Source organism: Corvus hawaiiensis, chromosome 4 (assembly GCF_020740725.1).
Source record: "Corvus hawaiiensis isolate bCorHaw1 chromosome 4, bCorHaw1.pri.cur, whole genome shotgun sequence".
Classification (NCBI taxonomy): Eukaryota; Metazoa; Chordata; class Aves; order Passeriformes; family Corvidae; genus Corvus; species Corvus hawaiiensis.
The window spans coordinates 50,218,648-50,241,301 of NC_063216.1; the positions used below are offsets into that span (position 1 = coordinate 50,218,648).

The 22,654-nt window shown below is 37.7% G+C and overlaps 1 protein-coding gene across 6 annotated transcripts in view; it reads left to right on the top strand.

Moving 5' to 3' along the window:
* ADAMTS20 (ADAM metallopeptidase with thrombospondin type 1 motif 20) overlaps positions 1 to 22,654 on the top strand; it is an 88,310-nt gene that overhangs the window by 60,381 nt on the left and 5,275 nt on the right. For 4 of the 6 annotated variants that reach the window (XR_007203196.1, XM_048301785.1, XM_048301784.1 and 1 more), the window contains 9 exons: positions 13,688 to 13,855; positions 15,087 to 15,260; positions 17,645 to 17,815; positions 18,468 to 18,668; positions 18,803 to 18,932; positions 19,087 to 19,181; positions 19,280 to 19,374; positions 19,781 to 19,914; positions 20,659 to 20,750. Coding sequence is in view for 5 of the 6 variants with exons in the window: in XM_048301785.1 (XP_048157742.1) it covers positions 13,688 to 13,855; positions 15,087 to 15,260; positions 17,645 to 17,815; positions 18,468 to 18,668; positions 18,803 to 18,932; positions 19,087 to 19,181; positions 19,280 to 19,374; positions 19,781 to 19,914; positions 20,659 to 20,750 (1,260 nt within the window). In the remaining variant the exon portion in view is untranslated. The remainder of the gene's footprint in view (positions 1 to 13,687; positions 13,856 to 15,086; positions 15,261 to 17,644; positions 17,816 to 18,467; positions 18,669 to 18,802; positions 18,933 to 19,086; positions 19,182 to 19,279; positions 19,375 to 19,780; positions 19,915 to 20,658; positions 20,751 to 22,654) is intronic. The other 2 variants (XM_048301787.1, XM_048301786.1) reach the window with 2 other exon arrangements.

Sequence of the window (22,654 nt, forward strand, 5' to 3'; positions counted from 1 at the left end):
TTTATTAATAAAATTATGTAATTTGTCTCTTTGAATTAATATGGCAGCATTTAAAAAATATTATCCAATTTCAACTATAACAACTGATAATGTTTATATAATCTATTCTAATTTATTGCAAAGAGACTGTAAAATGTAAGTTTGAATTAATGATTTACCACAGTTATCTCTTTCTTCCACTGTGCAAAGCAGAATTTGACTTTGTGTTTAGCAGACAACAGATTATCTTATTTAGCCATTAGCCAAATAATTGGTAGTGACTCGCTACCTATTATACATCAGGTGCTGAGAAGACAAGCAGGGTTCAGCACACAGTTGCCTTTGAACTCAATGTTTGTTATCCTTTTAGATCAAGAATTATTCACAACCTGTATGTTCCCTGAGTAATGCGGTTTGCCCTACATTAATAGATTACCTGTAAATTCTAGTGTTCATGTGAATGTTTCACATGGCTTAGTTTTATAAAGATTTTCATGTTGGTTTATATCTCAAGTGACATAAAAAGCCATTTTTTAGAATGGATTCTATTTATCAGAGAGAGAGGCCTCTTTGATATATGATGGCAAGCTCTGTGGTTAAGCCATAAGAGATTTAATTTCATCGCACTATCTCATGCTGCAAAAACAAACGTAGCAGATTCAGGAAATAAAAGCAGGCTCACATATTGAATATGCTGTCACATTTTAATAGTTTAGCTAGTGTGGATGCTGCTAACACAGAGACTTAGTTGGGTTTTTTTGCTGTTTAAGCAGAGCAAAATTTATTCAGTAAGGATGACTATTAGGAAGGAGCAGTAGAAGCTTTAGTCACAGGAGTGCTGTTGTAGCCTAGCACAAACAGCTTTGTTTAGCCATGGTTGACTAGTAATTTGCTAGTTTGGCAATAGATCATGTCCTGCCTATCTTACACATTTCTGGCATAAAATATGCTCTAATATAGGGAACTGTCTGGCTGAATGCTGTCTGGCTGCTGAAGTCCTCGAGCCTGTCACATCAACACTTACCTCCAGAAGATCACAAGAACCAGACAAATAACTATTTATTTTTTTCATAAAATTATTGAGTAATATTTCTATGCCAGGACAGCAATGCATCGAGCTTTTGTGTCTACTAGTGAGATTCTAGTGTTAGAACCTAAGCAAAAACTGAGTTGTGAGACTAGATGGTCTTAGAAGTCTTTTCCAGCTTTAATGATTCTGTGATTCTAACTTCTTCCACAAGCGATTCACTATATATTTGAGAGCAGAAGACTTCTAGAACTATGCCTTCTAAGTACATTTCTTTCAGTTATTAATTTTGCACAACATAATTAAAATAAATTGTATCTTGTAAATGCACAAAAGAGCCCTTGCAAGGAAGGCTCTGTTCGTGATTTGAAGCCAGAATTTTGGTTGATGCTTTCTGCAGTTTAGCAGCTGTTGGCTGTTACACTTTATTGTGTCTGTCAGTGGCTACTGTAGCTGACCCTCACAAAGCTTAAAGGCTGTGTACTCCTCTGTTCCTGGTTTCTGCAGTTGTCCAAATGGATGTGAGACAAGTAAATTTCAAGTTCTAAAGTTTTGTAAATTTAATTTTTGTAACTTTTCTGAAGATTTTAGGAAGCTTGTGCAGGAATTACACTGGAGGAATAGAATAAGCTGTTCATATGTGGGAAGACAATATCTTCAGGCTTTGCATAGTGATGAAAGTTTGTTCACATTTTTGGACAACAAGAATTTTGATACATTTAGGAGTTTGACCTTATTTTTGGCCCCCTGTACTTTTTCAGTGCCTGCAAAACCCTTGAACCTCCAGGCACCAAGCAGCAAGGTTTCTGCTTAGGCAGTTGGTGGTAGCAGTTGATGTTGCCTTGGAAACTTTATATTTTATTTGGGCATTCATTCTTGTATAAGTGTGGGTAGCTACCTAAATTTTATCCTGAAAATTTTAACCAGATATGTCTTAACTTGAAATGTGTTTGGTTCTCATCCTTTCTTGTTTCTTTAGAAAGAATACATAGCTCCTTACAGAAGATAATTATATTTTGTTTGTCTGAAATGTTTATGAAATACAGATTTTAATTCTTTTTCTTTTCCTCACTGTTAGGATTTGTATGTAATTCATAAGTATTACTTGTGTTTTCAGAGGAAATAGGCATAAAAAGAATGGATTATTTTCAAGGTTGCTCTGAAGTCTTAGAAATGTGTTACTGCTGTTACTTACTCCCCTTCAGACACATAATGTAATATTCTTTAAAGTGGCTGTCTTTCCAGTGCTTCAGTTTTCTACTTACTTGCTCCAGAATAATTTAGATGTAATTCTGTCTTTGCAGTAGTGGAAGAAATCTGCTATTACTTTTAATGAATATGAATCTATTTTTAAAAAACAGTCCCGGTTCCCTTCCAGTGTTGTTATTGCCAGGCATCCCATTGACCTCTCCAGGAACAGAAGCAGGCCAAACTTGCATAAGTAAAATATTTATTTGTTTTCATTTTAATGCAAAAATTCTTGCTGTGTATGATAAGTGCCTTCATTCACTTTTTCTAATGTGTAAAAAGTATTTATATCTTTAAAAGTAATCTTTTATATTAAAAGGGAATTCAGAATCAGTGAACATGGTTTTCAAAACCACCTTCAGATTTTACCTCTCCTTCTGCTGAGGCCTAATGTTGAACTTCAAAATACCTCATTGCCAATACAACACACTAAATTAATATCCCACTGCCTGAAATCTTGATGTTAGCATCTGCTATTCATTTTTTTAAACTTTGGAAATGGGAGGGGGGCCTTATCAGAGATAACTGATAACAGATGTCACTGCCCAAATAATGTCATAAAACAGAGTTGGGATAGTGAATTTCATTTAGGGTCGTTCTGATAAAAATGAAAGAAAACACTTGTTTCCAAATTTCAAAACCAAAATATTTGTGTAATGTTCATCGAGTTTAGAGGAAATTTTTCCTGTTTGGTGCTATGTTGCCTGTATAGCTTGAAATAATAAATAAGTTATAATGTATGCGTAATAATTTAATTTAATGACTGTGACTCGTGTCTGTGAAATACAGTTGCATTTTAACGCTTCTTTTTCATGCATGTTGTGTGGCTTTGTGTTTATATTTATTGTGCTCTTTATTAAGGAATGTCAATGTTTAAAGTCCTTAAAAAATAAAGGGTGGGACAGGTTCTAACCACTTTTGCTGAAAGTGAGGGTTTTCTTTAACCTTTGTGTTGAAATTAACTTCATATGATATTTTAGTGACATTGTTTTCATGGGGAAAGCTCTTATATTGAACAGAAAAAAAAAATATTATTACTGATGAAAGCAGCAGTTGATGCCATTGATCAACTGGACTGACACAGATAGTTGGCCCATGGTCTTTGATGGTAAAGCTAAAAGATCCTATCTCCTGAATCTTTTGCTGGAGGTGTAATTTTATGGCCCAGTCCTGCTCCCACTTAGTCAAAACACAGATAAACACTTAGATAAAACACAGAGAAGAATGAGGATCATAGCATAATGCTTAACTCCTAATCTCAAAGACATAACATGGATTTTTACATTCCTAAAACACTTTTGCAGAAAGAGGTTTGCAGAGCTTTCAGACCCTCCATTTAGAAAGAGGACAAGTAAGAGTGGGAAATAGTCAAAATAAAAGCAATAAATAATAATAATAATAATAAAATCACACACACAAAAAACCCAACCCAAACACAAAACCCTAACAACCAGAATATAATGAAAGGGGAAAAGAAGCAGGTGATGCTTAATACCATGCCTAAATACATGCAGCCATTTAATGAGAATTAAAGGAATATGAAGATACTGGTGTATTTATTAGAACTTTCAGAAAAGCTGAAGGGTTATAGGTGGTCAGATCCTTGTGAAAATCATTCTGAGCTGCTCTGTATGTATGTGGCAGCTTTGAAAACCCCAGTCAGAACTTGTAAGTGTTGGTTCAAAGTGGTTTTGGGACCCAGATTTAAAAGTTATTAAACATATATTAAAGTATTAGCATTTCCAAACATTTGTGAGGTTCAATACATGAATATTTTTATTACCTGGCATGGGTTAGGAAACAAACAGTATGTTCTGTAGTTCTGTATTGCAGGAGTTCCTAGCCCTGTCTTTGAAAACCAGTAATTTTGGGAGACTGGTTACTCCCCTAAGACAGGCTGCTCTATTGATCAGATTATGTTCTAGCAGCCATCTATCTATGGCCCTTTCACTTCAGTGACAGCAGGATTAAACACTTAGATTTCCTGCTGAATCAGTCCTTCAGAAGCTTCCATGCCTGTTCATATTTACGTACAGGAAATGTAATTTTGGAAATATTGATTGTAAGTAAATTGAAAATATACAGAAAAGTGGCTTAGGTTTAAAGGAAACTGGATTTCAACATGTGAAGGTAGGTAAAATTTTGCATTTACCATCTAAAATATACTCATATTTTCATGCTAAATTAATATTTAATATAAATTGGGAGGGGGAGTAATTGTTTAGGTGATATTTAGTTAAGTGCCATAGAAAAAGTGGTATTTTGTATGCTTCTGAAAAGTTTAAAAAATTTCTGACCATACTGTATTGTTCCAGCATATATTGCTTTGTATTTCCAATTTTTTGAAGTTCAAATACAAAATCTTAGATTTTAATCAAATGAAAAAATTGACATGATGTGAAGTAATACTTTTTACAGGGGAGAAAGGCACACAGAGCTCATGTATTTGTCATTCCTTTAATATCTGAGCTACTGTTTTGCTGTTGCTAACATAACTAAAAATGATAAATCAGAGCTTGCACTTGCTGGGATCAAGATTTTCTTTTGCTCGTATTTAGATTTTTGCAAACTCAGCTGAAACTAATTAACCTAATGTTGTAAGACTGTCTTATGTCTATTTACTTTTGTAATTGGTTAATTGAAAAGACCCTGTCTCTTAAGATAATAAAATGAAGTTTTAAATAGTTAAAATATTACAAGGACACGCTTTTTAACTGTGCAACCCCTTTGTGCAGATGTAGCTTCCGTAACAGAGATCCTCTATCATATTAAAAATGTGTTCCAGCTTTCGTTGTGAGTACCTGTGAACAAAATGTCCCTCTCAAGGGGACAAAGTTATTTTTCAGTGAGAGTGCAGATTATGTCATTCCTGTGCATTTGTTCAGTTTTCCCCAGCTTCACAGGAGGCTTGGGGCTAACCTACCTGTGATACAGTCTGTTAAACTATGTCTAGTTTTTGGAAGCAATAAGTGGATTCATTTTGGGTTGCTCTTTGGTTTTCACGGAGGTTTGTGAACACAGCTGCTGGATGGACACAGATACACATCTGTTGTTCTCTATTTGGAAAATGTGTCAGGAATTTTATCCATTTATTTGAAACAGAGAGAAAATCCCTGCATTTCTTTTTTCACGGTGGGTTTCCTTAAGGTCTCCTGTCCCCATTTCTGCCACCCTTCTTTTTTGATGCTTGCACCTTACTGTTTCCAGTGCTGCTGCCTTCATTCCAGTGCTGCTTAAAAATGTTAGTAGTGCTACATGACTGTGGGGTAGAGAAAGATGAGATTGCTGAAGTCAGCAGTTTGACGTCTGCGATGCTGTAATGGTGAAAGTGCCCATATGAAGCTCTTGCAGACAATATCAAAGGCAGAGACCAGGACTGCAATTTTGTAAACTTGACACAAATTTCTACTTGTAGATTAGATTTTCAAAAAGACCTAGCTAGAGTCTATCTCTGTTCCTGATTGCCACTGATTTCAGAAGGAAAGGTAAGGCAGAACTGTTTGTTTGGGATGTTGGTTTTTTGGTTTTGTTTTTAAACTTACTAATGTTTCTGTATTTTTAGTTATGATTTCTCTCAGCCATTTGTCTGTTGTATATATCATTCAACTGAAAGATGATAAAAGATACACATACCAGATAAGTTGCTGTAAGAATGCTGGCTGAAGACTGTAGTTTATCTGTTCTCTTACTCCCAGCACTTAGTAAGCTGATCATACTTTTCATTGTTTTAATATATACTGGCATGAATGAAAGCATTGATGTTGCTTGAACGAGGGCTGCTGGTGAAGTTCCTAGCAGAGATACGTGCAGAACCTTCAGTGAAAAACTTAAGACTGCACATGAGATAGCTGAGCCTGCCAAATGGCTGCTGAAAGGGGCCAGAAATACCTCTTGGTTTCGTGATTCTCAGGTGGTAACTGGACAAAGTGGACTAAAATCAAGAGCATGTAAGGCAGGAAGAATAACCATACAATTCAGTTTTTACTGTAATTGAGAGATGAAATGGAAGATATAAAGGAAGAAGTAAATGATAGCAAATATGATATGTCATCACTGTTGAATGAGAACTCATTAAAATATGATTATTATTTTTAAATTTACACCCACATTAACATCTTCATAATCCATTGTTCTTTTGTAACTGTAAAAGCTAAAAGCTTGTTTGAAACTCTAATTGTGTTACATGAGGCATGTAGGTAAAACAAAGAGAAGGTTGCTGACTGAAAAAGCTCAGTCTCATTTATGAGATACATGTAGAGAGTAGGAATACATGGCACAGTGAATGAAGCCTTTCTGAATATCACAGTAGGTGGGGAGCTGAGCATGGTAACTCCGGGGGCGTTGGTCTGCCCACGAGCATGGTCTGGTTTTCAAATGCTCTGTAGTTGGCATCAAGAAGGATGTCAGGCTTTAGCACTGATGGGCAGAATAGTGGTGTTCATCCCAAGGGCTTTCAAAGAAGGACCCAGTCATCTGTTTTGTTTGTTCTGAACTTGAGGAAATGGATAGTATTTGAGATGTCACAAAGGTAGGCCAAATTAAGACTTACTCACAAATCTAACTGGAATGAATAAAAGACATTTTGTAGATGATCATTAAGTGGAATCTCAAGGGTTCTGGTTTTGATTTTTCCAACAGCTGCAAAGAGTATGGTTGTTCATCTGACATCCAGGCAGATTGCCATTTTCTGGCATTAAGGATACTGCCAGCTGCACTGGACAAAAGAATTCAGACCATGTGGTGTCAACTTAAAAAAATATCATCTAAAGTTTCTCAGCATCATCAGCAGAGTGTGGCTTCTTCAGATGTGAAATCCTTTTACCTTCAATGTATGTGCTGATGGTTCTGACTTTGTTTTAATCAGGGTGTCTTTAAGAGGAATAGCACATTCCTAGTAGATGCCAGATATATCCTCTCATAGCAGTTTTTCCTTCCTGTTATCCACATCAGTCCTAACATCTGTCTTTAATCCTCTTTATTCCTCCATCATTCCTACTTTTTCTGAGTTTGTATGTAGATGTATGTAGCTTCTCATTTATGTCCATCTGTTAAATAGATATGCTTCAGCATGCTTGGAAAATGGTTATTCAGGAGGTTTTCGTTACCCTTCAGAACAAAATTATCTTAAAAGGAGTCTAACAGAAGCTGCTTTTTTATGCACCTCTTTTCAAGAGAATCACTTCCATGGCTGAGGGAGCCCTCTTTAACTAAAAACCCAAACCGTACTAAACCATTACATTCTCCACCCCTTGCCTCAGTGAATACACATTTAAGAATTATTATCAAAATTACATTCACCATACAACCTCTACTTAGAACAATAAAACTACTAAACCAAGCAGAAAATTCCCTACACCAAATTCCACCCCTAGACATTTCACTACAATTACAGTATAAATTTCCCACTATCGTTCTACTTAACTTTATGACTTAATACTTGCTTTGCTTATTATTTCTCCTTATCTCACAGAAGGAAAATAAGTAAGTAATGGATTTTTCGAACCAAACCACTACAAGCATACAGTGCTCAGTCCTGACAGAAAAGGTATGGCTGGGGACAGTGGCCAGGTTAGATGACCTCAGAGTCATGGCAGTCTGTGTGCTCAGCTGCCACCTGCAGAGTAGCTATTAGGTTGTACTGCAGGGCACTTCAGAGTCTCCTACACACACTGGGATTGTCTGGAGAGCGCTGGTGTTAACATCCACAGTATGCATCTGGAAGCCCTGGAAAATAATGTGGATGGTAGAAACTTGGAGTGTGCCTGCTTCTCAGCTTGTTACACAGCCAGAATATGTAGCTAGACTGAAAGGGGGGAAAAAAAGTAACAGTCCCTGTTGGGCTGACTAGAAAAGGATTACTGCCTTCTTTTCTTTCTGAGTTAAAAAATTCCAATATTAGATGATGATACTTGTTGCAGATTGTCCTCTGATCCATTCCACTGAGGGCAGTAGGTAATGGCAGGTCTTTTGCACGGGGGCTGTCCTTCCTGAGCTGCTGTGCCGAAGAGAATAGCTTCTGAAAAGTAAACTTTAAAATTTCCCTCATAAAAACAGTACTTTTCATTACAAAAATCAGGTATTCTACACCACACTTGTGAGTTTTTAAATTAATTACAAGCAATTGAGGTGAAATTGTTGGGGAGGAAAAAGTGATCTTCAAACGTAAGATTTTGGAGTAACACTATAAATAAGTTTTAACTCAGAGCAGTACTCTTACTTGAAAGTTATCTGAATACAGAAGAGGTGTTGTTGTAAGTACTGCAATTCTGATGCAAAAATAATATCAGATGATACTTTCTGGATGGAGTTTAGCCCAACATTAACTAGAAAGACATGATTGTAATCTCAGAATATAGTTATAAATAACTCAGGTCACAGAGGAAGGAGGATGCCTTTCTTCATATGTTAGAATAAAGTGGTTCTGGGATTCTTAAGCCTTGCATGTTTCCTAAAATATCCTGACAGCTCACAGCAATATGTTGCTTATATTGGATGGATAAGGATCCAGGGTTAAAACTGAATTTCGAAGTCTGTAAAAATTTTTCTTAATAATTAAGGTGAGGCAAGATTTAGCAAGGATTTAGCAATAATCCCGGTTTAGCAAGGATTCAGAAAGGACTATCAGGAATTGGTCACTTGTACTGTGAAGTCTTACAGTACAAGTCAAGTAGAGCTTGAACCAGAAGAATATCCACATTTTTGACCTCTCTCTGCCTGAAGCCTGAGAAAGAACAAAAGATGAACCTCATGCAAGTGAGGCTGTAGCATCCCTGTCATTGAAAACAAGACTAACAAACTGGTGTCAGGAATGGTCCGTGTATAGCTGATTCAAACTGAGCAGCATCATGGATTGGAAGATGTCTGTAAGTCCTTCTTAGCCTAGCCTTCTTCCCTTCCATTTCTATAGCTGCAAAAGCACATTCAGAAAAGTGGCAAAGCAGACTTAACAGACTGCAAATGGAAGGAGGATTTAATCAAATCAAGATATTTTCTGAACATCAGAGGAATGTGATATAACACTGAGCTTTTGAAATCAAGCCATACTCAAAGAGATAACTTAAAAATATCTTCAGTGTAACTTTTGTAGTTGACATAGGTATAACTTAGATGTAATGGTAAATCATACACACACTTCTTGGAGTTCAATCCAGTCTTTCTTAGGAGTAATGGAATGTTTAATCCTTGGTCCTTTCTGTATGCATGAGCTAATGGCACAAGTGTTTGTACTTGTTTTAGTGAAGAATTACTGACTCTGAATCAAAGAATTCAGTAGGACCTAATTATAGAGTCTGTGTTGCTTCTTAACAGTTGTCAACATACTTAAAGGAATGAACAACTCTTTGAATGCTTTTAGCTGACAAATGCATATTGTGCTCAAGCATCACAAAAAGCCGTGGGGTGATGCAGCAAGCAGAGAAGGCAGACACAAGAAGATCCAGTTCTAATACGGCAAATGAGAAGTTGAAAGTTGCTCAACTAAGCAATGCTCAAAAGTATTGTTTTATTAAAGTCTTGTGCAGTTGTGATCCCAGTCTACTTCTAGAATATTAAAAGAGTCCAAACAGGCTTTTGGGCCAGCTAGAGATCAAAATGCAGTTTGCCAGACAACTCAAGCAACTACCATGTTTAATCCCGTTCAAAACTGAACTTTCTGACCAGTCACAGAAGTTCCTGACCAAAAAAAGGGCAGAAAAAGGAAGAAAATACCCTTTAAGATTTGTAATATGTTTTATCCTTTTTCAGTGCTGGTGTTGCGGCTTAACCCCAGTAGGCATTGAACCCCACACAGCCACTCCCTCCCTCCCCCTTGGCGAGATGGAGGAGAGAATTGGAAGGATAGAAGTGGGAAAACTTATGGGTTAAGAAAATTAATTTTCATAGGTAAAGCAAAAGCTGTGCCAACAAGCAGAGCAAAACAAGGAATTCATTCACCACTTCCCATGGACAGGCAGGTGTTCAGCTATCCCCAGAAAAGCAGGGCTACATTATGCATGATCATTTCTTGGGAAGAAAAATGCCATCACTTCACATGCTTCTCCTTCCTCCTTCTTCCCCACAGCTTTTACTGCTGACCACTACATCACTTGGTCTGGACTGTGTCCCCTCAACACCACTTTTGCACCTCCAGCCTCCTCACTGGCCTCGATGCTGTGTGACACTGTTCAGCAATAACTAAAGTATCCATGTGTTTTCAACACTATTTTGGTCACAAATCCAAAATCTTGCACTAGATACTATGAAGAAAATTACTTCTACCCTCTTCTAGTCAGTCATTTATATTTTAAGTCTCTGTATATCTAATATGAATACAAAAAGTCACTATTACATGCTTTCCATTTACTGGTCTGTTTTGCAGTATCCAGAAGCCCACTAGGCTACCAGCTAAACTACACAAAACACTTCCTTTAAAGAAAAGGTTAAGGAAATTTGGTACAGAATCCACCAAATAATACTAGGTCTTCAACTTCTCAATGAAATGATAATAGCAAAAGAATCAAAAAGCTTTTAGTGAAGTTGCATGTCTGCTGCAGAAAGAGCTCTCATTTGGTAGGAATTGATGATGGCATGCCTGTCTGAGAGTCCATCTGTGCCACAGAAAGCACCAGGAGTTTTGTCAGACTGATCCCTACAGAACTTTATTGCTACAAAAAAACCATAAACAGATGAATCCTAGTTACTAGTGTTATGGAATGACTTTGAACAATAGCAATGAAATCCAGCTTTTTACTGCAGATTTATGTTTTTAAAAGAACATGACATATGGGAATTATTACTTTATCCAACGTTGAGAGAAGTGCTAGAATTTCTATGTAAAATGGTTACAGGATGGGGTTTTTCAATTTGCTTTTTTTGGAGGAAATGTTCATTTTTCTTGTAAGATTTAACATTCTAATAGATTTTTTCTTCCTGCATGGTTAATCTGCAGAAAATATATGGAAAATTGTGCTCTCTCTCCATAAACCTCCAATTGTGTGGAATGTCATACAAATGAAACCACATTATAGACAAATTGAGCAGTGGGGACCATGCTCAAGTAGTCAAGGACCATGCTCAAGTTTGAGTGGAGGGAGGTCAAGCAGCCAGAATTACTGCAGTTGTACTTTCCCCAGCCAGGAGGGTTAAGCCTTGGGAAGATCACCACCACAGCAGGATGGGCACCAAGCAGTGAGAGCACTATATTCCACGGAGAGCATGTAATAACATGTTAGGAGTTTCAAGAAGGAACACAGGCTCATGGAGGGCAAAGTTCAGCCTTGTAAGAAATGCGCTGTGGACTCAATGCACTAAGAGGACAGGAGCTTACATCTCCCTGTAAGCTGCATTTAGAAGCCTTTAGGCACTTTGAAATCCCACTCAGATCTTCTATGGAATCTATATTTTCGTTAAAGGAACAGAGCAGGAGCTATACTCTGCCCTTACAGAAATGTCAAGTCATTCCCCACTTCATATTGATGAAAGGTTTCTATTCAGCATTGGAGTGATTTGATGTTCTGTCTTTGCTATTTACTCTCTGTAATGGAGGACAGGCAACACTTTGCTACTTGTCAGGAGTCTCCCATGAGAAGTGTAGTGGACTGAAATAGTCTTCTCTTGCTGAAGGTGGGTCACTATGCAGTAAAGAACACAGCTGAGCCTGCCTGCATCTGATGCCAAAGCACTTTGGGAGGAAGCAATCATTTTAAGAACTTTTTTTATATATTATCTAAGTAGTGAAGCCAGAAAATACCAAACTTCAGGAGAATACTGTACATACAGAGTGATATACCCTCTTGAACTTTCCACTGATGATCCTGGATCTTCTACATTCATAGCGAGTGTATTAGCTTTTTCATGTGCTAAAAAAATTAAATTAGGAACATTTCTTTTTCTTCAGTTGTGCTAAATATCATCTATCACTGTGTTTTGCCATGTGCTTCACTCACCTGCTGTACACTCAGTATACACTTAGAGCAATTGCTTTCTTAAATTTGTTATTGAAATAGAGGAGAATCTGTTTTCAGGATGTTAATTGTCCTTATGGGAATGCAAAGCACTGAGCTGGCCAATCTGTTAAAAAGATTGTGCATGCAGGTAGAATTAGACTGTTAGAACTTTTTAAGTATTGAAAGCTGAATGACCTGAACTTAATTTCCTGAAAATAGAAGACATAGGTATTCAAAAACACTTTGTTAAGTCAGCATGTGATGCTAATGATGTAGATGATGATGATGTAACAGAAAGGGAAGCGAAATATCTTCATTGCTTTTAAGGAGTCTATATCTAAATATTTTTTTTCGTATCCACTAAAAAATTCAATTTTTACTGGACTGTTATTTTTCTACCTGAATTAATTATCTTCCTGTAGGAAATGTTTTTTCAAGTGTAAAATAAAGCATGCTCTCTTTCCAGACAGAAAAAATTGTCTCCATTGATCTAAACATTTTTAATAGGATAATGTAAAATAGGATTCATTACAAGATTTAAAAAGAAAATACTAAACTACTTATATTCACATTGTTCATGGTTCAAGAGAAATCAGCTGAGTAGCCACCTAATTTGGAAGTAGTTCAGATGTTTGACTTCCTTGTTTGACTGAAAGCTCCGTAGGTCCTGTAGCCCTACTCTAGGTGTATAGGACAGCCCTGGTGTGAAGAATTAAAATCAAACCTCACTGAAGTCTGAGAGCAGTCCAGCAGTTTAGCAGAGGAATGGCTGTTTCTCCAGAAGAGCCTGATCCATCAGGCACGCTGTAGTCTCGGCTAGGGTACACTGCCAGGGTGGGTTTCACAGAACAAACCTGCAGCCCCATCAGCTTTACATTGGAGGAAAGAAGGCAGGCCCTAGAGCCAGTTGTGTATATTGTAGCAGATTTCTGGAGAAAATGGGATACTAGGGTGGCAGGGCAAGTCAATGCCTCCAAGGACTGCACCTTAACTGGTGGTGTCTAATTCATACCTCTTCTCTTGCCTCTTTGCCACATACCACAAGATACCCAAAGCTCATGGAGGGGAGTTTCCGAGCAAATGTGACTTTGTAGCCTAAGCTGGAAGCACACATAGCCGTGATTTTGCATTTTCCTTTTTTGGTGCTTGTGATAAGCATCATGCTTACATGAAAGTAGCAGTGTATGCTGGAAACAGGCAGCTGCTAGAGCATGCTCTTGTGAGAGCAGAGTATCAGCCTGTCTTCTGCCTGGATATAGATGGCTGAGCTCAGGTATTTCTCAACGATGACATCAGTGAATGAACAATATATGAGAGATATTTGGCACCTGATCAGTAATGCTCAGTACAAGAGAGCTTACAGAGAAATTTCAGAGACGTACAGCAGATATTGTCATAAGACAGAAACTCCTATAATTGTCAAGTCCATTTTGGGTGAGGCCACAGCTTCTGGTTTTCTTATTACTCTGAGATTTTTAGCACAGTAGTGAAATAACACTTCTCTTTTCAGTGTTCTGTTTCCTGTGGAAAAGGTTTGAAGTTTCGTGATGTGCATTGTATTAACAGCTTCCAAGCAAAAATAGAAGAAGATAACTGCAAACATTTGAAAAAACCACGAGCATACAAAATATGTAGAGCTGGAAGATGTCCTTCTTGGAAGGCCAGCAGATGGAAAGAGGTATGTAAAAGCTGCCATAATAATATTCTCCATGAGAATACAAGACAAGATCATATTCATGACGCACTGCTTCAGTGGAAATAATTGTCAGTACACACATAGCAATGAAATCTACAAATTAGCAGGTACTTCATTGCGTTTTCTTTTTCTTTCTTTTAAGAGTAATGAATAATAAATGTCTATGAAAACTAAAAGCATTTGCTAATCTGAATTTTGTACTGAATAGGTACTTAGGACTTTCCTCATCTTACCTTGTAAATTAACAGTAAATTTTTAAAGTTTACTTCTTACCTTCTGCGATGATTTCAGTAGTATCACTGTATTTGCTATCTTAGTCTAAATAGTGGAATGAAGCCAGGTTTGTGGGAAAAGGACAGGAAAAAGGGCTTGTGGGCACAAATACTGGCCTTTTCCCTGGTTTGGTCTTCTAAAACATCTCTCACCTTGTTGTAAAATTGTGTGTAACTGAGCACATTGCAATATTTGCATTTCACTCGCTCTTTCAATATACCATTCCCCATGCTGGTAAAGAGATGGTACCACTCTCCACATTTTGGCCACACTTGATAGAACAATATGAACTTTATGATTGAGTTTGGGCCTTTAGGTAGGCTTTGGGACATAATCGTGCTTCTGCCTAGTGTAAAAGGGGGCTGTTTATCTCAGACAAGCATTAGTGGTATAGTGAAATTCCTTTGGCCAGGAAGAAGGAAAAGAGGCATTTAGCATTTAAGCTCTTCAGGGTTCAAAATCCTTAGTACTACCTGCAAAAGATAGTGTCCTCACAATGTTGCACCTTTTGCAAGATTTTCTAACCTGAAACACTGAGATTTTTTTTCTCCTTGATTGTAATATCTGCATTTTAAAACAACAAACAACTCTATAATAAAGACAGTCTCTAATAAAGACAAGATGCAAATTCAGAGCTTTAACTGTTGATCTTGCAAAAATGTAAACTTTTCTTTGCATATGCCTATAGTGATTGTCCCTACTGTGAATTAAGGTAAGCAGAGAGCTCAGTTAGGTACCTCAGATGCAGTCATTTTCTGTATTTTTAAAATGTTTTAATAGTTTTGCATTTTCAACATAAATTTCTTCAGGTATTGTACTCGTATTACAAGGGCTGTGAAATATATTTTAAATAATATCCTAAGATCTTCTAATGACAGCTGTACTCCTTCTGGGGACTGTCTCGTTTCACACTGACACAACTAATTTTGATCAATTTTAGTGTTCTGTATCCTGTGGAGTGGGGATTCAGCAAAGGGACATCTCCTGTCAGGTGGCAGGCCTGGGGCGAGTGAGTGACATGATGTGCAGCCGTGACCTGCGCCCCGCTAGCACACAGCACTGCCAGCTGCCCGCCTGCCTCCCGTACCAGTGGCTGGCACGTGAGTGGGAAAATGTAAGTAAGGTTTTCAACTTCTATCACTTAATTGAGTTATGTGATACTGCATAATAAATTTGGGGGTTTCTGTTCTTTTTTTATTTTCATTCCCCCTCCCACCCCCCCCTGCCCTCCCCCCATCTGAATGCATTTCTAGTAGCTGTTATGCTGCAAAATAAAAAGTGACCATGCTGGAAAATTTGAAGGTCAAGCTTGCAAAACTTAAAAAGTGACAAAAAATGTCAAAGACTTTATTTATACTCTTTATTTATAATCTCTACGGGATTTGCTTGTCTATTGTAGGCAAAAGCTCTGGTGGAGCTCTGAGCAGGTACCTACTGATAGGACTGTCTCTACATACTTCTCTACATAATGCATAAGATGTTTAATAAATACTGATTTTGAAATATCATTTTTAAAAGCAGCTTTTTAAGAACAGAAATGCAAAAGAAACTTCATGTGGAAGTAAATATTCTTCGAGGTAAAATCTTTGGACAACAGTGTTTATAAGAAGTTCTGTATGGAAGATTTAAAGTATCTTAAAAACTTGAAGCATCTTTTCTTGTTAAAGAAAAGATAAGAAGCAAAATAAATCTCATTATTCTTCTACCAAACAGGAAGCAAGATAAGAAAATAAAACTCAGCATTCTCTTACCAAATATGCTTTTTCATATTTAAGAAAATGTACAAATACCTTCAGCAGAGAGCTGTCATTTCTAAAGGTGTGATTACTATTTTCTACATGCTAAAAATTTAATAACTTTTGTTATTTGTGCAAACATGCAAACATATAAAGATGAGGAAGAGAGAAAAACCCCAAAATTATGTATAATACCCAAAATGGTGTGCACAAGAGCCTGTCTCTAAACAAAAACCCATTTTGTGCATTTGTGTCATATTAATAATTGGCCATGCTAAATTTCCTAGAGCAACCCCCCTTGACTATGAAGACTCTAAAGTCTCAGGGACACAGTGCTGTAGAAGTGGCAGCTGTTAATATGTAAAACATTGGCTGGTGCTCTGCAGAACCCGGATTATATTAATGCAGTTCAGATATACATATTCCTCTGCTGACAAATATATGTTGCTTTCAAGTGTTCTCGTATGTAGCTGCCAAAATCAGGAATTAGTGGAATTGGCTCAGAATGTGCTTTTAGCACAAATATACACTTCCAAAGAATGAGGGTGAATTTTCCTTTGCCAGCAAACATTTGTGTATTCCAGCTGGGTATTTGGAGCTCTCCACTACAAACGCATTGTGTTTCACTACATTCTTCAGCTATTTCATAACTTCTGCATGTATATTGATGTTTTCTTGAAATTCCTGTGTTCTGTTCCCTTCTCTCACCACATTCATACACAGCACTGTACATGTAGTATTAATAGTTCAAGTGCTTATCCATCTGCATTCCACTCCCAGTGCAGGATGTCCTCCACCAAACTCATAATGTTTTGCCAACCTGTCTTAGCTCTGGGTGACTGTGTGATTTCCTCACCTCACCAGTCACAACACAGCAGAAATATGTCTAGATCTAACATTTCACCGGTCTGCAGCCAGTAGACTGGGTGAAGAATTTTTTATCCTAGGGAGAAGAATGCCTACGAGGCTAAGGTATAAAGCATCATGAAAAAATTCTTCTGCCTGTTCCCATTACCTTGTGACTGGATTATTCTTTATATGCCTAATATTCTGAGCTGCTCCATGCCGCAGAAAGTTAGCTTAGTTCAGGTACCCATAGCTGGAGACGTGCTGTTGATGTATATTACTTAGCCTGTACCACCACTTTTCTGGATTCTGGTGGCAGCAAGGTTCTTATCTTATCCTGGCAGAGCTGTGATGGCTCACCATTCCACCAGCTTACCATGGGGAGAGGTCTGAGAACCCTCAGGGCAAAGGCACAGGCTCAACAACTGTGGCTGCTCAAAGCTGGCACTGGCACTGGCTTGATTAATAGGTAGTTTTCTCTCCCTCTCCCACCTTTCCCTCTCCCTTTCCCTCTCCCTCTTCCTCTCTCTCTCCCTCCCTCTTGTTTTGTTTTGTTTTCAAGACCAACTTATTCCTTTCATATTTCACTGAAATCCTTTTCTGTCTCTTCCCTTTTCATATAGAAGGGCTTTTCCACTCAACCTATCATCTTGGCTTGACACTTTCATTTTCTCCTCTGTGTCACCCAAGAGTTAAATTGTCATGTTATTATATGCCGTTATTTTTTTCAGCTGATTAGAGGTACCTGAACTTTGAAAACAAAGTAAAGGACTCTGATTCAGTGAATAATTTAGTCTGATGTTGATAGCAGATGTCAAAAGGTATTGCTGTCTGGGTTTTACTGGTGTGTGGCAATCAGTAGGTAACTTTGTTCTGTAAATGGCTAGTTAAACTGGGATTATTTTCTCACTTTTAGTGCTCAGCATCATCTAGAAGAAAGGAAATATACCGGAAAGTTAAATGTGTGAATGAAAACCAGCTCCAAGTGGATGAAAGCTTCTGTGATCCTGCCACAAAGCCTCCATCATCCAAAACCTGCAGGCAATCTCCCTCTAAATATGTTGTGCTCACAGGAGAGCTGTCACAGGTACACTAATTATACTGCTCAGCCATCTTTTATATGTCTTTACATTTAAGAATGTTATATTGCTGTAAAATGTACTTTATGTATGTGGAGAAAAAAAAAAATGTATTTGCTTTTGAACATGGCTGTCTAAACTTTCTTGGCATTGACCCTCCAAGTCAGCCATGATTTATTGTAGAGGCTGTTATCAGTCCTCTGTTAACCCCCCAGGACCTATGATCACCAGCTAGAGGGGAGCTATCCCTACCACAGGATTCCTTTGCTGGTTCCCAAGAAACTCTTGTGAGCTGACCTAGCTGAAGTAATCAAATAGCTTTTCCTTGATTTCAGTGAAGTGATTGATCAGTGCTTTGTTTCCCTTGCACATCTGCACTACCTGTGTGTGCATATCTATGCATGTATCACAGCTGAGAGGGAATGACTCTGGAACCTCTGAGGAAAGGGAACCATGGAAGGGCTTTGTGGCTCTTTTCATGTGTAACTATTGCAGACCTTCACTTCCATGCACTCATGTTCCAGCCCAAGGTGGCACGCCTCCAATGACAGGCTTTTGCCAGTGCAAGGATCAGAGCTGACTTACCTGTAATGCAATTCTGCAGAAATTTCACAGAAATTTTCACAGAAATAATGTCTATGCTTGGGGATTTTATTTTAGTGCTCAGCAAGTTGTGGATTTGGTTACCAGCAGAGCATCACGTACTGTGTTGGAATCCATTCTGTTCAAAGTCGGCACATCCACGGCCTTCGGACTGTAGCGTACCAAGAATGCCCGGTAGAGCCATCCTTGTACATTTATAAATGTAATGTCAAAGGATGTTCACAAGCAGCCACATGGACAGTAGGGAAGTGGACCAAAGTGAGTACAGATGTGCAAGCTCATTTTTTATAGCTGCCCCTAACATAAAAAAATGCCAAGGATAATTTGCTGACATAACAGTGGTAATTATTTGCTTCTTTCTAAACTAACTCTTAATGGCTGTCTATGTGTAGTGCTCAGCATCTTGTGGAGTGGGAATGAAGGAGAGAACAGTAGAGTGTATGACTGAGAATGGCTTACCCAGTGACTTGTGCCTGCCACATTTAAAACCAGATGCCAGAAAGATCTGCCACGAGAAAGAATGTAAGTGACAGCTGTGATTTTCCGCAGTTAATGTTTTCCCAGGTTACTTATATTAAAGCTATAAATATATTTGGAGCACAATTATGCAAAATTGAGTCTTAAAACTAAGCTCTGTTCCTGAAATATTAATATGATTTAATCATTCATTTTGAAGGTGAAATTCTTACCACCTGCAAAGATATGCAGATTAAAAAAGGGATTAGAAAGGATGGTGAATACCTGCTGAACATTAAGGGAAGGATGATAAAGGTACTGTTAATATTTATGAGTTTTTATGAGTACATATTTTTATGAAATAACACTTTTCTAATAAAGATTTTGCTAAAGGGTTGCATTTTTTCTTCCAGATTTATTGCTCAGGCATGCACTTAGAGAATCCCAAGGAATATTTGACATTGGTAAAAGGTGAAGCCGACAACTTTTCTGAAGTATATGGATTCAGGTACAGAAGTGCATTTAAACTTTATGAAGTGCATTTATTCCTTCCAAAATAAAAGAATAAAATAATACTTACTTTTTGTGAGAAAGATGAGTAGGGCTTTTTTCCCTTGATTTTATGTTTTAAATATCCAGGCATGTGAGCACACATATAGAAATGTGGATACTTCCAGGCTGAGATTATGTTAGTCGCTCTAAATGTTTATAATTTTTTTTCTGTCTTGCTTTGGTAGAAGTGGCTTTGATCCACATTAGTCTTTCAGTTGAGTGAAGATTAATAGCTGTGCTTCTTGTTCAGTAAAAGTTGTTTAATATTTTTTATATGGCATATTGCAATACGCTTATTTTTAACTATGATATTATGTTAAGGAAAATCTCAGAAGGAAAACTACATCTTTGCTATTCTTTAGATTGCAGAATCCATATGAATGTCCTTTCAATGGAAGCAGAAGGCAAGACTGTGCCTGTCGAAATGATTACCTTGCAGCTGGCTTCACAGTTTTTAGTAAAATAAGATTTGATGTGTCTTCCATGCAAATCAAAAGTAAGCATTTTGTCAGCTTTAGCCAATTTGAGCATTCTATTGAAATTGTGTGTGGTCACAATTACCAAATTACTACTTTGACCCACTTACAGATCCAGCTGTGCCATCTTGGGGCAAAAATTCCTGCTTATTTAATTTAAGGATTCAGTGGTAATTAAAAAAAACAACCAAAAAAAAACCCCAAAAATACCACCATTGCTTACCTCGTTAATTTGTCCCAAGTGGCCAAGTGGCATGAATCTCACAGATTCTTATTTTATATGTGAACTACTTTCATTTTCTAAGGTTTTGTTCCCAATATTTAATTTTATTTTAGTCCATGGCTTACTTTTCTTGTGGAAATCTTCCTTTCTATGCTCTGCTTAGTCCCTTCTCAGACCTTGGCAGACAATAAATAAATGGACAGGGAATCTTGCAGTGCTTTCAGGCCCCTGCCTGAAGCTAGGAAGTTGGCCTACAACCAGCTCACTTGACACAGTGTCAAAGTGCACATCCATCTTCCTTCTAGCCCACTCATGTCTCAGAGAGAAATCTGTGCTTGTAGGTTGGATTAGTGGTGCAATAACCAAAATTCAAACCATAGTTTCTCAAATCAAAACAAACAACCTCCCCTTCCAAACAAGCAACAAACAAAAAAACCCCATCCAAAGCAAGCAATAAAACATCCATGTTCACACTTTTCACACTATTTTCCCCTGAACTTCAAATGCCACAGTTTGTGTTGAGTAATTTTCTATTTTCTAGCCACAGATTTTCTTTTTGCTCAGACTATTTTTGGGAGAGCAGTACCATTTGCTACAGCTGGAGATTGCTACAGTGCAGCCAGATGTCCACAGGTATTTATGGTTTCTTACCTCCCTGAAATGTTTACGTAAGAGGGGGAAAAAAAATATGTGACTTGTTTAGATCTTTAAGGTTCTAAACCAAAATCCTATTCTGTGAGGTGAGAGTACAACATTTATAAGTAATTTTTTCTTACTCTCTTCTCTCCTGTTCCATCGTCCTCCCCTCTTAGTTTTTCCCTCAAATTGCCTGCTACACCCTTTCCCTGTAGGCTCCATGTATGCATATCTAGTGCATATCTATGTGTTTCATGTATTGCTCTGCTTCCCTCTGGATGTGATGTATCCTTTGTTTCCCTTAACACCTTCACATTCGTTGTTCTCCTCTAGTGACTTTTCTATAATCCTTCATAATTTTCCTTATCTTTTCTCTGTATCTCTCCTGATGCTTCATGTCTTTGAACACTACCAGTGGAAATCAATCTTGTTTAGCAGTATGCTTTAAAATTTCTACATGCATTTTTGTGTCTGCATTAGTGTTTTAGTTGTATTGGGTGGTGCTTTTTAGATTCATCTCTATATTGTCCCAGTTCGCTGTTTGTTGGTTCACATCATAGGGTAGTTTTGAAAGATATGAACTGGATGCCTTCTGGATGAAGATAAATCCAACAATGAGCTTCAGAGGATCTTAATACACTCTAATGCTAGTGAGGATTCAGTCCATGGGACTAGGGGAGAGTTAGTCCAAAATAAATCCCTGATTTGTGCACTGTCTACAGACATTGGGCTCTCTGACCCAGTTTTCATTCTACAGGTCTGCTTATACTGCAGTGTCCTTCTTGATGATATAGACATAGCTCTAGTCTGAACTAGTCAACCTTTGGAGCCCATTGGCAGAAATAGGATTCCTTAGAAAACACTTCAGCTTATCTTACTGTATTAGACAATTTAGGATGAGGTCAACTGTCCTCTGGAAGTGAATTTCTTTTCACTGATTATAAAGGAGTTAAGACCCACTGGCTCACGCTTGCTTGGAAGTGAATCCCTGTTGTCCATCCCTCCTGGTTGCCTAAACTTAAGACCAGCTACGTGGGTGGACACAGCCAAGGGCAGTTAGAGACCATTTATGTGCAATTTATGTACAAATGAAGTGCCTAGGTTTGGCAGACTTAAAGCCCTGACAAGAAAACAGTTGAAGTTCATTACAGTACTGGATGCCTTCAACCTGCAAACCCTTTGGGTGCAGTACAATACAAATCTGTTTGCCATGTGTAGATTCTGTTGGGAGGTCATTCTGCTTACATGGCTTGGCACTGACACATTTCCATCTAAAAGTTCTGACTGAAGTGAACACTTTTGACGCAGTCGAAAGGCTTCCATTCCTGTACTTTCAGTCCTTGAAATCTGTTCCTGGCCTTGCACATGCTGCATGGTATGTCAGACAGCTCTTGATCTGCCATTGTAATTGTAATAGCACTTCTCATTTATTTTTGCAAAATGATATCACTGTGAAAGAAGTTACTCTGGGCCTGTCAATTGTAGAAAACATTCCACACCATTTCTGTGAATTTCCTCCTTCATTAAATGGAAGTCTTCTACTTTATGGATACTTGAAGAACAACCTACCCTATCCATATGAGTGTTTGTTAGCTGATCCTGAGTTACATGAGTGCTATAAGTACAGCAACTTTACATAGAAGTGCTCTCAAAATAAATCTGCCATACTGTGCAATATAACTGAATTCTTACAAAGGAGTTTAAGTGAATCATCATAATAAAAGCTATATATATATTTATAAGTGTATGACATTATTAAGCAATAAAACATAGAAGCTAACATTTGCAGTAAAAAATTACTAGGTCTGAATACAGAGATTCAGGCTTTCAGTGAATAATGCAGAGGTGTGCAGTTTTCTGATTGTAGTGCTGCCTCAACTAATCATTAGGTTCTTTGTGGA